This window comes from Dasypus novemcinctus, chromosome 15 (genome assembly GCF_030445035.2).
Source record: "Dasypus novemcinctus isolate mDasNov1 chromosome 15, mDasNov1.1.hap2, whole genome shotgun sequence".
NCBI classification, from domain to species: domain Eukaryota; kingdom Metazoa; phylum Chordata; class Mammalia; order Cingulata; family Dasypodidae; genus Dasypus; species Dasypus novemcinctus.
Window position 1 is genome coordinate 93,175,690 of NC_080687.1, and position 13,279 is coordinate 93,188,968.

The 13,279-nt window shown below is 39.1% G+C and overlaps 1 protein-coding gene across 9 annotated transcripts in view; it reads right to left on the minus strand.

Moving 5' to 3' along the window:
- The window catches only part of LCP1 (lymphocyte cytosolic protein 1), an 88,198-nt gene that overhangs the window by 27,648 nt on the left and 47,271 nt on the right, over positions 1 to 13,279 (minus strand). For all 9 annotated transcript variants that reach the window (XM_004475430.5, XM_004475429.4, XM_004475428.4 and 6 more), the window contains 4 exons: positions 8,219 to 8,306; positions 7,231 to 7,394; positions 6,942 to 7,071; positions 5,545 to 5,677 (listed from right to left, as the gene is read on the minus strand). In XM_004475430.5, coding sequence (XP_004475487.1) covers positions 5,545 to 5,677; positions 6,942 to 7,071; positions 7,231 to 7,394; positions 8,219 to 8,282 — 491 coding nt within the window. In that variant the 5' untranslated portion in view covers positions 8,283 to 8,306. The remainder of the gene's footprint in view (positions 1 to 5,544; positions 5,678 to 6,941; positions 7,072 to 7,230; positions 7,395 to 8,218; positions 8,307 to 13,279) is intronic.

Sequence of the window (13,279 nt, forward strand, 5' to 3'; positions counted from 1 at the left end):
ATTTTTTTATCCCCCCCTTGTGCCTTTTTGCGTGCTGTCTGTTTTCTGTGTCCATTTGCTGTGCATTCTTTTGTCTGTATTTTATTTTATTTCCCCTCCTCCCTTGCGGCTGGCTTACTATCTGTCCTTGCTGTGCGCTCTTCTGTGTTTTTGCTTGTTTCCCTTTTGTTGTTGTTGTTGTTGTTGTTGTTGCATCACCTTGCTGAGTCGACTCTCTGTGCCGCTTGCAGGCTGGGTGCCGAACCACAGCCTGCGGGCGAGCTTACCTTCACAAGAAGGCCCCAGGACGCGAACCCACTGCCTTCCATATGGTAGACGGTAGCCCAACTGATTGAGCCACAGCCGCTTCCCCATATAACGTTTTTATATCCTACTCTAGTCATTATTTTTTAGCACTTTATAAATATCTCTCATTTATGTATCTAATACATAAAACCCCAAACAACCAAAGCAAGCAGTTATTGTTTGAGTGCAAAACATTTTATCCAAGTTAGTATTAGTTTAACTTTCAGTGAAGAATATAAAATGAGTTTCCTTTGTCACCACCTTCTTATTTAAAGAAAGTAAGTTGAAAAAAACCCAAAAGGAATAAAAAGAAAATCAAAGAATGGTAAACTTGCCTGTGATTATTTTTTTTAAGGAGAGAAATCAGCATTAACATTTTTCCCTAACGAATTTTAAGTAACTAGCTTTTTTATTATTGATCTTTAAAAATATATTTCCATAGTTCTATCCTTGTGTGTGTGGGATATGTGTGTGTGTGTGCACATATGTATATGCATTGTTTAAATAAAAGGTATTTTACTATAATTTAGGCAAGGCAAACTCCTAAATTACCTTTGAAAATATGAGACTAGTAATGAACTATAAGCTTCAGGGGTATACAGGGGGGTTGACTTTTAAAGTATAAGGATGTCATTACACAGTTGGAGGAAGTATAAAAGGAATGGCAAACTAATCCCAAAGCAAGTTGAAGGAATGAAATAACAAAAATCAGAACAGAAAGAAATGAAATTGAGAACAAAAAAATAATAGAATTAACAAAACCAAAAGCTGGTTCTTTGAGAAGAATAACAAAATTGACAAACCCTTAGCTAGACTGACAAAGAAAAAGAGAAGATGCAAATAAATGAAATAAAAAATGAAAATAGGGACATTACTAACCCCACAAATAAAAGAGGGCATAAGAAGATACTATGAACAACTGTATGCCAAAAAAAAAAAACAAAATAGATAAATGTAGATGAAATGGAAAAATTCCTAGGAATATATGAACAATATATACTGACCCTAGAAGAAACAGAAGACCTCAACAAACCAATCACAAGCAAAAAGAATGAAACAGTGATCAAACAACACCCCAAAATGAAAAGCCCAGGACCAGATGATTTCACAGGTGGGGTCTACCAAGCATTCAAAGATTCAATACCAATCTTACTCAAGTTCTTCCAAAAAATTGAACATGGAGGAATGCTACCAAACTCATTCTATGAAGCCAATATCACCCTAACACCAACACCAGATAAAGATATTATGACAAAAGAAAATTACAGACCTATTTCCGTAATGAATATAGATGCAAAAATCCTCAACAAAATACTTGCTAAGCAAATCCAACCACAAATTAAAAGAATTATTCATCATGATCAAGTGGGTTTTATACCAGGCATATAAGAGTGATTCAACACAAGAAAATCAATCAGCGTTGAGGCACCACATTAATAGATCAAAGAAGAAAAATCACATGATCCTATCACTTGACACAGAAAAGGCATTTAACAAAATACAGCATCCTTTCTTGATAAAAATACTACAAGAGATAGGAATTGAAGGAAACTCTCTCAGTATGATAAAGGCCATATATGAAAAACCCACAGGTAACATTGTACGCAACGGTAAAAGACAGCAAGGTTCCCACTGAGATAAGGGACAAGACAAGGATGCCCACTGTTGTTCAATATAGTGCTAGAGGTTCTAGCCAGAGCAATATATCAGGCAAGAGTAAAGAAATAAAATGCATTCATATCAGACAGGAAGAAGTAAAACTTTCACTATTCATAGATGACCTGATCCTATACTAGAAAGTCCCAAAAAATCTACAACAAAACTGCCAGAGCTAATAAACAATTTCAGTAGCGTCAGGACACAAGATCAATACACAAAAATCAGTGGTGTTTCTATACACTAGTAATGCACAATCTGAGGAGGAAGCCAGGAAAAAAATTCCATTTACAATAGTGAGTAAAAGAATAAAAAATTTAGGAATAATCTTAACCAAGGATGTAAAGCACTTGTATTCAGAAAACTACAATGCATTGTTAAAAGAAATCAAATAATTGGAAGAACATTCTATGCTCATGGATTGGCAGACTAAATATCATTAAGATGTCAGTTCTACAAATTGATATACAGATTCAATGCAATCCTGACAAAAACTCTACCAGCATTTTTTTAAACAAATGGAACACACAATTATCAAATTTATTTGGAAGGGCAGGGGGCCCCAAAAGCCAGAAACATCTTCAAAAGGAAAAACAAAGTTAGAGGACTCTTCTTTCAGGACTTCAAATCATATTACCTAGCTACAGTGGTAAAAACAGCATGGTGTTAGCATAAAGACAGACACGAAGACCAATGGAACCAAACTGATGGTTTAGAAACAGATCCTCACATCTATGATTTATGGTCAAATGATTTTTTGACAAGCCTGTCAAACCCATCCAGCTGGGCAGAACAGTCCATTCAACAAATGGTGAGAGGAGAACTGGATATCCACAGCCAAAAGAAAGAAAGGGGAGCCCTATCTCATATCCTATACAAAAATTAACTAAAAGTAAATCAAAGACCTAAATATAAAAGCAAGAACCATAAAGCTCCTAGAAGAAAGTTTAGGAAAACATCTTCAAGACCTGTGGTAAGTGGTGGATTCTTAAACTTTACACCAAAACTCAAGCCACAAAAGAAAACATGGATAAATGGGACCTCCTCAATTTAACACTTTTGTTATTCAAAGGATTTCATCGAGAAGGTGAAAAGGAAGCCCACTCAATGGGAGAAATACTTGGAAACCACATATCCAATAAGGGTGTGATTTCCATTCTATATGAAGAGATCACATAACTCAACAATAAAAGACGAAGCAATTTAATTTAAAAATGGATAAAACATTTAAAATAGACATTTCTCCAAAGAGGATATATAAACAGCACATGAAAAAATGCTCCATATCTCTAGCTAGTAGGGAAATGAAAATCAAAATGACAATGAGATATCTCACACCACATAGAATCATCATTATTTAAAACAAAACAAAATAAAACAAGTCCTGGAGAGGATATGGAGAAATAGAAACACTCCGTCATTGTTGGTGGGATTTTAAAATGGTGCAGCTGGTGTGGAAGACAGTTTGGTGGTTCCTCAGGAAGCTAAATATTGAGCTGCCATATGATCCAGCAATTCTTCTACTAGTAGTATGTTCAGAAGCATTGAAAATTGACATGAACAGACATCTGCACAGATGTTCAAGCAGTGTTATTCAACCAATGAAAGGATAAGCAAAATGTGGTATATACTTAGGTTGAAATACTATGCTGCAGTAAGAAGAAATGAAATTGAGACCCATATGATAACATGGATCAATCTCAAAGATATTATGCTAAGTGAGGTAAGTCAGACACAAAAGGACAGATACTGTATGGTCTCATTAATATGAACTAAATATGAAGAATAAACACATGGAGTTAAACCTACAGTATAGGTTATTAAGAAATAAGAGGAGGACTGAGAAGGACTACTGATGCTTAATATATGTAGAAGTTTTAATTAACTTTACTGTAGAAGTGTGGAAATGGATAGAGTTGATGATAACACATTATAGTGAATAGCAGCTGGTTTATAATGAGAATGTGGCTGTAAAGGGCAGTCTAGGGCTAAAAAGGTCAATTGAAAGAAAGCTAGAGAATAATCTAGGGACTGAATAACATAGTGAACCCAGTGGTGGATGAAAATTGTGGTTGATGGTACAGATGCAAGAGTGTCCTTCTGTGAGCTAGAGCAGATGTACATCACTATTGCAGGGTGGTGGGAATGTAGAGAAACATGGGAAAAATATAATTGGTATGACCTATAGACAGTGGCTAACATCAATACTGTAATATTCATGCATCTATGCCAAAGATATACTGTACTGACTGTGGGGAAGTATGGAAAAAGTGTGCCAAATGTGTGCTATGGAACCATGGTTGGTGGTACTATTCTGATGACATTATCTGTCACAAATGTTACACCATGGTGTAGAGTGTTGTATGGAAATTCTACATATGTGCATGATTGTTCTGTAAATTCACAGCTTCTGTAATAAAAATTTAATTTAAAAACATATAAGGATGTCCCTTCCCTTGTAAACTTCACAAATTATGGAGGTAAAATATATGCATATGAAAAATTACAAAATGGTACAAAGCAGTACATTATAATGGCCCCCAAAGCCTTCCAAACAATATGTCCTCTAAGAATTCAGTGAAGGGAAAGATCACTAGGAGTTGGAATCAACCTGGAAAAAAATTCACAGTAAATGGCTTTGTATGGAAGGAGAGGATGGGGAAGGAAATTCTGCAAATGGAATATAAAAGGTAGAGCCAGGGTTGCAAGTTATAGGCAGGGCATGTAAGGGGGAGAGTGAGCATTCAGCATCCTCAGTGCTCTGGGATGAGTACCACTGAGTCATGGGGGTCTTAGGAGGTAAAACAAGGAGATGGAGGAGTGCCAAGCTAAGGACTCAGGATGGGAAGCTAAGTTTTGGGTGTTTTTCCTAGCAGTTGAACCATCTTGAAATAAAACCTCATGCTGAACACTAATAAATAAAATACCAAAACCAGAGTGGCCCTTGTTGGGGCAGAGAAGCGGGGCTCATGGTCTCGCTCACTCATCCTTCCCTCTAGCTCCTAAGCCCACTCCTATGGGACATTTCAAGCATTCTCACACAGGTCACCGTCCTGCAATGCCAGAGAGGCTACCAAAGAAAGAGCTGCAGGGGCATCTCAGAGGCACCATTCAGAGTCGAGCAGCGCCGTGTTCAGAGGCCTTGCACGAAGGCCCTTGGTATTTGGGTTGTATATACGTGGGTGCCACTCAAACATGCCTTTGCTTAAGAGCTTGCTGAGAGCTTTGCCAAGAACTTGCACTGGGTGACCTGAAGTCTCAGGTGCTCTCATGGTAGGTCATGCTCAGTGAAGCAAACTGGCATCTCCTCCAAAAGTAATTGCCCTTAACCTTGTATGAGTACATTCCTATGTATATTTTTCTCTGTTGTGACCTCCCCATATCTCTAGCAATAGCAGTCCCACCACATTTCACGTGATAAGTTGCTTTTGAAGTTAGTTGTGTTCCTGGACCTGCCAAATGAAAATCAAGAAAAGCATTCCAGGTGCCTGCTACACACAAGGGGAAGCTGGTCTAGGGTAAACACAATTAATTACAGATCTTTTTAAAAAAACGGGCAACTCTCTGGAAGCCTTCAGAAACCAAGAAGGGAGTATTATTTACCAAAGAACAATGCCATCCCCAACGGCTTTAAAGAGATCGTTCGTGTTGGGATTCATTGGGATGACGTGCCGACAATCGGGATCATTTTCTAGGGCTTTGTTTATCCAGTTGACAAAGGCATATTTCTCCTCCTCTGTAAGTAAATGACAAACATAACTGACTCGCAAAGTGAAAACAAGATCTAAAAAAAAGTATGTACATTGATCTTAGAATGTTGTGCCCAGGAGATACTTTGGGAGGTTATCTGGTCCATTATCCTATTCATCTCATATTTATTGACATTTAACAATCTCCAATCACTTGGAAAATTGGCACGGAATTTATGTCTACAGCAAGTCATAAAACCTACAGCAGAATTAGGAGCAAATATATATATATATATATATATATATATATATATAAATACATTCAGAAGTGTATACACACACACACACACCTTTGAGGACAATTTAATTATAAATGTGATCTAATGCTTACAGGCTATAATTTAGGGTTCTGCCTTAGGTGTGCTGGTTGAACACTGGACTACCTTGTACAGTCCTTACAATACCTCCGAGCTTCTTTATATAACTATAACTAAATTGCCATGAAATGAAATTATTTGTGATCTAATCTTTCTTTTCCTATAGTGAAGCCTGCCAGGAGTTCATTTTAGAAATTTTAATAAAACCTCAAGTTATGCCTTGCAGCCTAGCACTGTGTTTCCCATATTGTATGTCATGGAAAACCAGCAGTGCCCCTCAAAATACTCCTGAGGTCCAAAGTTTAGAATGGCAGTGTTTTAGAGATTCACAATGCACATTTACCTAGCAAAGGCTCTGAAAAGTTCTGTAATGAAAATAAAGGCTCGGCTCGGTCTCAACAGTAACAGCCCATATGTAACCACGGAAATCTCCTGTTTAAGACCCACTAATGTTCTGAAGACCATGGTTTACTGGACTGCTTGGCTGTTAGAATTTTCCACGAAGGCTGGTGGGTGACAGCCTTCAGAATAACGGCACAGCTTTCTTCTAAGTCAGACAGAAAAAGCATTTCCTGATTTGAAAGGACAATTTTTTGCCCCCAGCTCCTCAGCAAGTGTTGAGCATAATCACAAGGTTTGGAGGTAGATGCCCAAGTAGCTAATTTTGTCCTTAAGATGTACAAAGGGTTCTGGCCTCTTTTAATGGATGTTCTGAAAAGGCTGGTGATGATTTGTGGGGCCCTCCCTGGAGCTGGGGCCGCCCCCATCTCACCAGCCCCTCACACGTGGGAAAGCAGGAGTGGTCACTACAGTTGGGTCTGCTCCTCCAGACTCTCCAGCGTAGGCTCTGCAACCCAGAAGGCGCCTGCCCTCTGCCCCTCCCCTCCGCTCCCCCTGCAACCCCGCTCCCCGCTCAGCTGTGAGCACAGCCTACCTGAGTAGGAGTGCTGGGTGTCCACGCTAGACTGCTCTGAGGTGCCACCGATGGCACAAATCCCTTCCTTCTTATTGATTGCTTTTCTAAAGGTCTTGGCAACCTCTGTGCTTTTGAGGCCATGAAAAACCTGCCAAAAGAGAAGGTGTCTTTAGAAACCCAAGCTGCGATGAAGAAAACCACGCAGGAAAGAACATGCAATGTTGAAATCAGGAGGGGAGCATTTGTTTCTGCAGAGCCCGGTCTCAAAGCTGCAGGTGCGTCGCTTTGTAACCGGCATCGTGCCTACCTTGATAAACTCATCGAAGCTGATCTTTCCATCTTTGTCCAGGTCACCCGTCGCCATTAGGTTTTCTGTAATTTCTCTCACTCTGTAGCCAGGCAGGGGCAAGCAAGCAGCCTTGAACAAATCGTTCAGCTCGTTGCAGCTGATGTACCCATTGCCATCGGTATCTGTAAGGCAAACGAGGTTCCGAAGCTTCAGAGCTATGGAGATAGCCCTTAGAAAGGTGAGAGCCGACCAGACAGGAGGTGAGAGGACGTGGGAGAAATTATTCCAGGATCACTGCCTGAATCCATGAAAGGTTTATAAACAGGAATGGATGTTGGTATCACTTCCAACATCCAGAAGAAAGAGGTCCTCATTTCAAAACAGAGGTTCTGGCAACAGAATCTGAAGGAACTAATATAGAAAACGAAGGAAGAGAGTGGGTGTTACTCAAACAGTTGAGCGCCCACCTCCCACATGGGAGGTCCTGGGTTAAGTTCCTGGTACCTCCTAAAGAAGACAAACAAACAACAAGCAGACAACAAGGGAAAACAATGTGCAGACAATAAGGAAAAACAACAAGCAGGCACAATGCAAACAACAAGCAAAAACAAATGAGCAGGGAGCAGATGTGGTTCAAGCAGTTGAGCACCTGCCTCCCAAATGGGAGGTCCTGGGCTTGGTTCCCTGTGCCTCCTAAAACAAAAACAAAAACAAGCAGACAATGAGCAGACAACGAGCGAAAAATATCCAGCAGACAATGAGCAAAAACAGACGAGGGAACCATCTCGGGGGGAAAAAAAAGAAACAGAAGGGAAAACAAATCATAAGTTTAGCAAAAAGAGAACGTATATAACAATAGAAAAAAACAAAGGAAACCAAAGAAAGCATTTCCAGGAAAAAGCTAGAAGTGGGAAAGAGTTCATTTTCCATGTTCTGACAGGGAAAGGATTTCTTGAAGCTTCTCAATAAGGAAGAGAACTGTGCAACTTGAGACCAGTCTACTCACCAACTTTGGCAAACGCCTCTCTGAGCTCCATCATTTCTTCATCGGACACTGATCCTCTGGCCATTTTTTATTGCTTTAGGTGACAGATCTGGGGAGGGAGGGAACAAAAGGAATGACTTTTGTCATCTTAATTCTTATAAAGTGCCGCCTTAAGGAGCAATTCCCATTGATTAAACAAAGAACTCTTTCTCCTCATCCGCCATGGTTTAGAACACTCTTTCCAACAATACGAGGTAAAAGCAGCCTTTCTCTTAACCCTCCGTGTGCTAGTTTCAAAAGACGACCCTCAACAATTCCTCCCCTGCCTGTACTCTCATACAGTGCCTCGCATCAAGAGGTGGCGTCTGGGCTGCCCATACTGGACTGGGCTAATCCTTGCCTCCCTTTGGCATGCTCACTTTTGGGGTGCTCCCTCATGAACCCATCTGTCACGCTGTGAGAAGTCCAAGCCACAAGAAGAGGACAGTGAAGGAGAACTGGACGCCCGGGCTCGTGGTCCCCGCCAAGCTCCTCGTTGACCGCCAGCGTCAACTGCGAGCCTTGTAGTTGGTCACTGAGCACCTCAGCCCACCCGACCAAGGCCGCCCATGGAGCCGGAGGATCACCCAGCTGTGCCCAGACTCCGAACTGTGAGACTGGACACAGTGATTGCTGCTTCAGACCACTAAGTTTTGGAGTCCTTTGCTACACAGCAATAGACAACCAAAATACTCATTTTTCAGGAATGTCTTTTTTTAAAAGAGGGAAACTTTAATATTCATATTTAAAAGTAATGTGTCTGGCCAAGCCAACGGAGAGATTTTATAATTTCTAAGAGAGTTATTAACATTCCCTAAATAAATTAGAGGACGATGGGAACATGACCCTCTAATAATTAATTCATCTATGGGAATCGGAGGAACTTTTTAGAAGTGTTCTCTTCTCAGGCTACAGTCTTGCTGAGAAATTGCCTGTGTTTGAGTAATTTCCCTTTCCCTTTGACTGTGTGCATTACTGCTGTCCCCTAGTGGATAAAAAGAGAATGAAATAGGACAACCACCACACCAAGGAACGGAGAGTTGACAACTGCAAGAGTCCTGTCCATCGGCCGTATGGGACTGAAGGCCCCTCTCAGTTAGAGGTGGGGTGGGCATTACATCCCAGAATCCTCAGAATTTGGGGATAAAATATGGACTAGAGTGGACTTACTGGTGTTCTACATAGAGTTATTGTGATTCTAGAAATGGAAGAAATTATATCATTGATGGGGAGGCAGTGGCCACTGGAGGTTCTGAGGGCATGGAGAGCGAAAAACAGATGTAATATGGGGGCATTTTTGGGACTTGGGAATTGTCCTGAATGACACTGCAACAATAGATACAGACTATTATATATCTTGCCGTAACCTAGAGAATTGGGTGGGAGAGAGTGTAAACTACAGTGTAAACTATAATCCATGCCTAGTGGCAACGCTCCAAAACGTGTTCATCAATTGCAATGAATGCACCACACTAATGAAGGATGTTGTTAATGTGGGAAAATGTGGGAGGTGTGGGGACTGGGACATATGGGAATTCCCTACATTTTTTATGTAACCTAAATATCTTCTAAAAAATAATATATATATATATACACACATACAAAGAAAGAGAAAGAAACAGAAAATGGATTATAGTCTCCATGCCCCTAGCTCACCTACACACCTGAATGTTTCAAATAGGAGGATGTCCTGAAGCAGGCTGGATCTCCTGGTGGGGAGGGGGTAGGTGTGGTGGGAGTGTAAAGGATGGACTATTTTCCAAGCATAGTTACACTTTATTTTAGTGAAATTACTAATTTTTTAAAAAAATATTTTAAATTTTTGACAGGATGTTGTTTTAAGTCTACTTCCTTTTCTACATTTTCGTATCATGCTGTACTTGTTCTCAATGGTAACCAATAACCACATAAACACACAAAGGTTATAATACTTAAACCCATAGGCCAAAATGTATAACCCTCTATTTACTATCCTGCCACTTACACATATCAGTGGTTTCAAACATTTACCCACAAGCAATAGAAACTCTATGTTTAAATAAGGGTGAACAAATAAAAGCAGCCCTCCTGAGAGCCTTTGGCTGAAGAAACCCAAATGTACCCCTCCTTGCCCTGAGTCATCCCACCTCCCTACAGGAACCAAGGGAGCATGATTTGAAAATAACAGAATACACACACACACACACATATAACATACTTATTATTTCAATTTCTTTTAAATGTATTTTTAATCAATAAAATTTTATTTTATTATTTGCCCTATATATCTAAAAATATGTGGGGCCATTGGGTTCTGTGACGAATGGTAGAAACTGTTGCGGGTTTAATTGTAGAAGCAACACAATCTCATTGACCCATCACAGTAACACCAAGAGACAGCTACGGGTATTTAACTTTCTGGCCTTCAACCCGTCCCTTCTTTCCTTCCTTTTTTGCCTTTCTTTCTTTCTTTGTACTCATTTTTTTTCACCATGCCTTGCTCCAAAAGCAGTTTGAGCCAGGCTACAAAGATACGTATCCAAATCTAAGAGTTAAACCAATTAAATGATGTGTTTGGTCAGAAGGAGAAGTTAATCCCAGGCCAAGTAGGACGATGGCAAGGCGGAATTTTAATGGTTAAAGCACAGGCTTAAGGTCCTAAACATTCTGCTAGAATCAGGCTGAAAATCTCACTCCAAGTTCTCTAGAAGCTAATGCAAAAAGGGAAATAGTGATACAATTCACTCCACAGGAGGCAAAGCAGCCGATTTCCTCAGGGTGGCAGGTGGAGGTCTTACAGCAGGGTCCTCACCAAACTCAAGAAGAGATGCTTGTGGGGTGTGATAAACACAGCTTTGTATTCCTCGTGATGTTCCTTAATGTAAGACTGATTATATTTATATTACCATTTATCAAGCAGGAAACTGAAGCTCAGAGAAGTCCAGAAACATAAACCACACAGCTATGTAAAGGAGTCACCAAGAATATAAACCCATTTTGGCTCCAGTCTTCGAGGTTTTTCTCCTCTCCCGGGCTGTCTACTCAGGTTCAAAGCTTTCTGTGACATTTCTATAAGAAATTCAGGTATTCATTCAGGAATAATTCATTAAGTATTAATAATATGTGTAGCTTCATGGGAGATTAAAAATACTACAATACGGAAAATCCCTTGCTATCTAGGTGTTCTAGCCTAGGAAGCTTTTGCTTTCATGTGTTATGATATTGAGGTTTCTGTTTTTTAAGAAATTAGTTATATAACTTTGTACACGGTACTAACTTCTTGTGACTAATGTGGCTGTCCTTTATAACCTTTACCAATATTCAATATATACATTAATAGAAAGTTCTTTCCTGTCATGTTTTAGCAAGGGCTAGTGGTAAAAGCCCTGGCTCATCTTCCTTTTTTAATATTTAATTGAACATGTAATTTAAATGCACATATACACCACTCTGCTTAACTTATTTTAGATTCATAGTATTGAGTATAGAATTAGAAAAACAAACCCAATTCTAATAATGGCATATGTTTTGTGTTGCTTCAAAATAATTACTCCTTATATCCTTATTGCCAAAATATATTCTCACTGATGCCATTTATTTCCCTATAACTTTTGATTACAAATAGTTTCTTTTCCTGTTCTTTTAAAATAAGTCTCCAAACATGACTACATCTCTTATATAGCAATCCAGTTTTAAGATCCTACAGTGTTTCCGTGAGCAGCATAATGTGTCCTGTAATGCAAAGATTACAAGAAACTATATTAAAAAAGCAGGGCAAGGCTGCAATAAAAAGAACAAAACACGTTAGAATCTGACCTCCTTTTGGTCTGTAAGCACACTAACTCTTCTGGGCTCATTCATTTAACAAATATTTTATGGATGCCTACTATGAGCCAGGTCTCCGCTGCCTTAGTTTCCCTGAAAGCATGAAGGACAGGGAAGAACTGAAACAATGTTAAATGTGAGGAGGAAAGGGGCCTCTGAACTTTACCCCTATCCTTTGATGTAAGAGTTTTAAACGTTAGAGCCCTGTGAGAGATGGGTGAGATGTGTAAGTAAAGGCAGAGAACAAGATCGCATTTCACGTGTCAAGACTAGGGCCAAGTAAGAAATGACAGAACTACAGCAGAAAGTTTTAAAAAAAACAAAAAAAGAGAGAAAGAAAATCTAAAGAATCTAAAGACAACACAGTGGAATAAATAGAGAACATATTTTGACATAAAAATGACATGACCCATACATTTTAATGAGTGTAACAAAAACTGTTGGTTTTTAGATGCGATTGTGGCTGAAACAAATAGTCTAGAAGGTTAATGTTAATTGGAGGACAGCTGGAGGATAATATAGGGAATGTATAACAGAGGAGGATTGTGGTTAATAATATAAATACAGGAATGTTCTACTACAAGATGTTAGGAATGTGGTAACACATGGGAAAAATATAACTAATATAATTTATGGACTACAGTTAACAATAATATTGTAATGTTTTTGTAGCAAAAGCAAAGAAGGTAATATATAATTCCTAAAGGAAAAAAAAAAGAAAGTGGGGTTTGGTTTTGTGAGATATGAATATGATTAAGCATTTTTTCCCTTCACTTTTTTCATTAATAAGGAGACTTTGGTTATGTCATTTAGCTAATCTGTGTTCATTTGTGTTTCTTTCTGAACACTGAAGGAACAAGTGAGTTTGTTGTTGGAATTAAATGAGATAAAAGTGCCTGGACAGAACTTTCTAGGAGCAATGCTTCCATAACTTGTTGAGCTGCCTTTTGTCTATTATTTTGTTTTTTGAATTTGAAATAAAGTTTAGGGGAAAAAATGACATGACCCGTTCAAATGGAATACCTAGGAAGGGGGAAAACACCATGTCAGATAGGTCAAGATGAAAAACCTTGAACATCTAGACAATATTTTTATAAGAAACTTGTAAGGGGGAAGAATCAACAAGGGGAAGCCAGAGAATGCAAAAGCCTTCAAAATCTTAAAAAACCCCAAACACTTGAGTGATTTGACAGCTAAAGGAAAAGAGTAGGGGATTGAATTAGGATCAAAAGGTGAGTA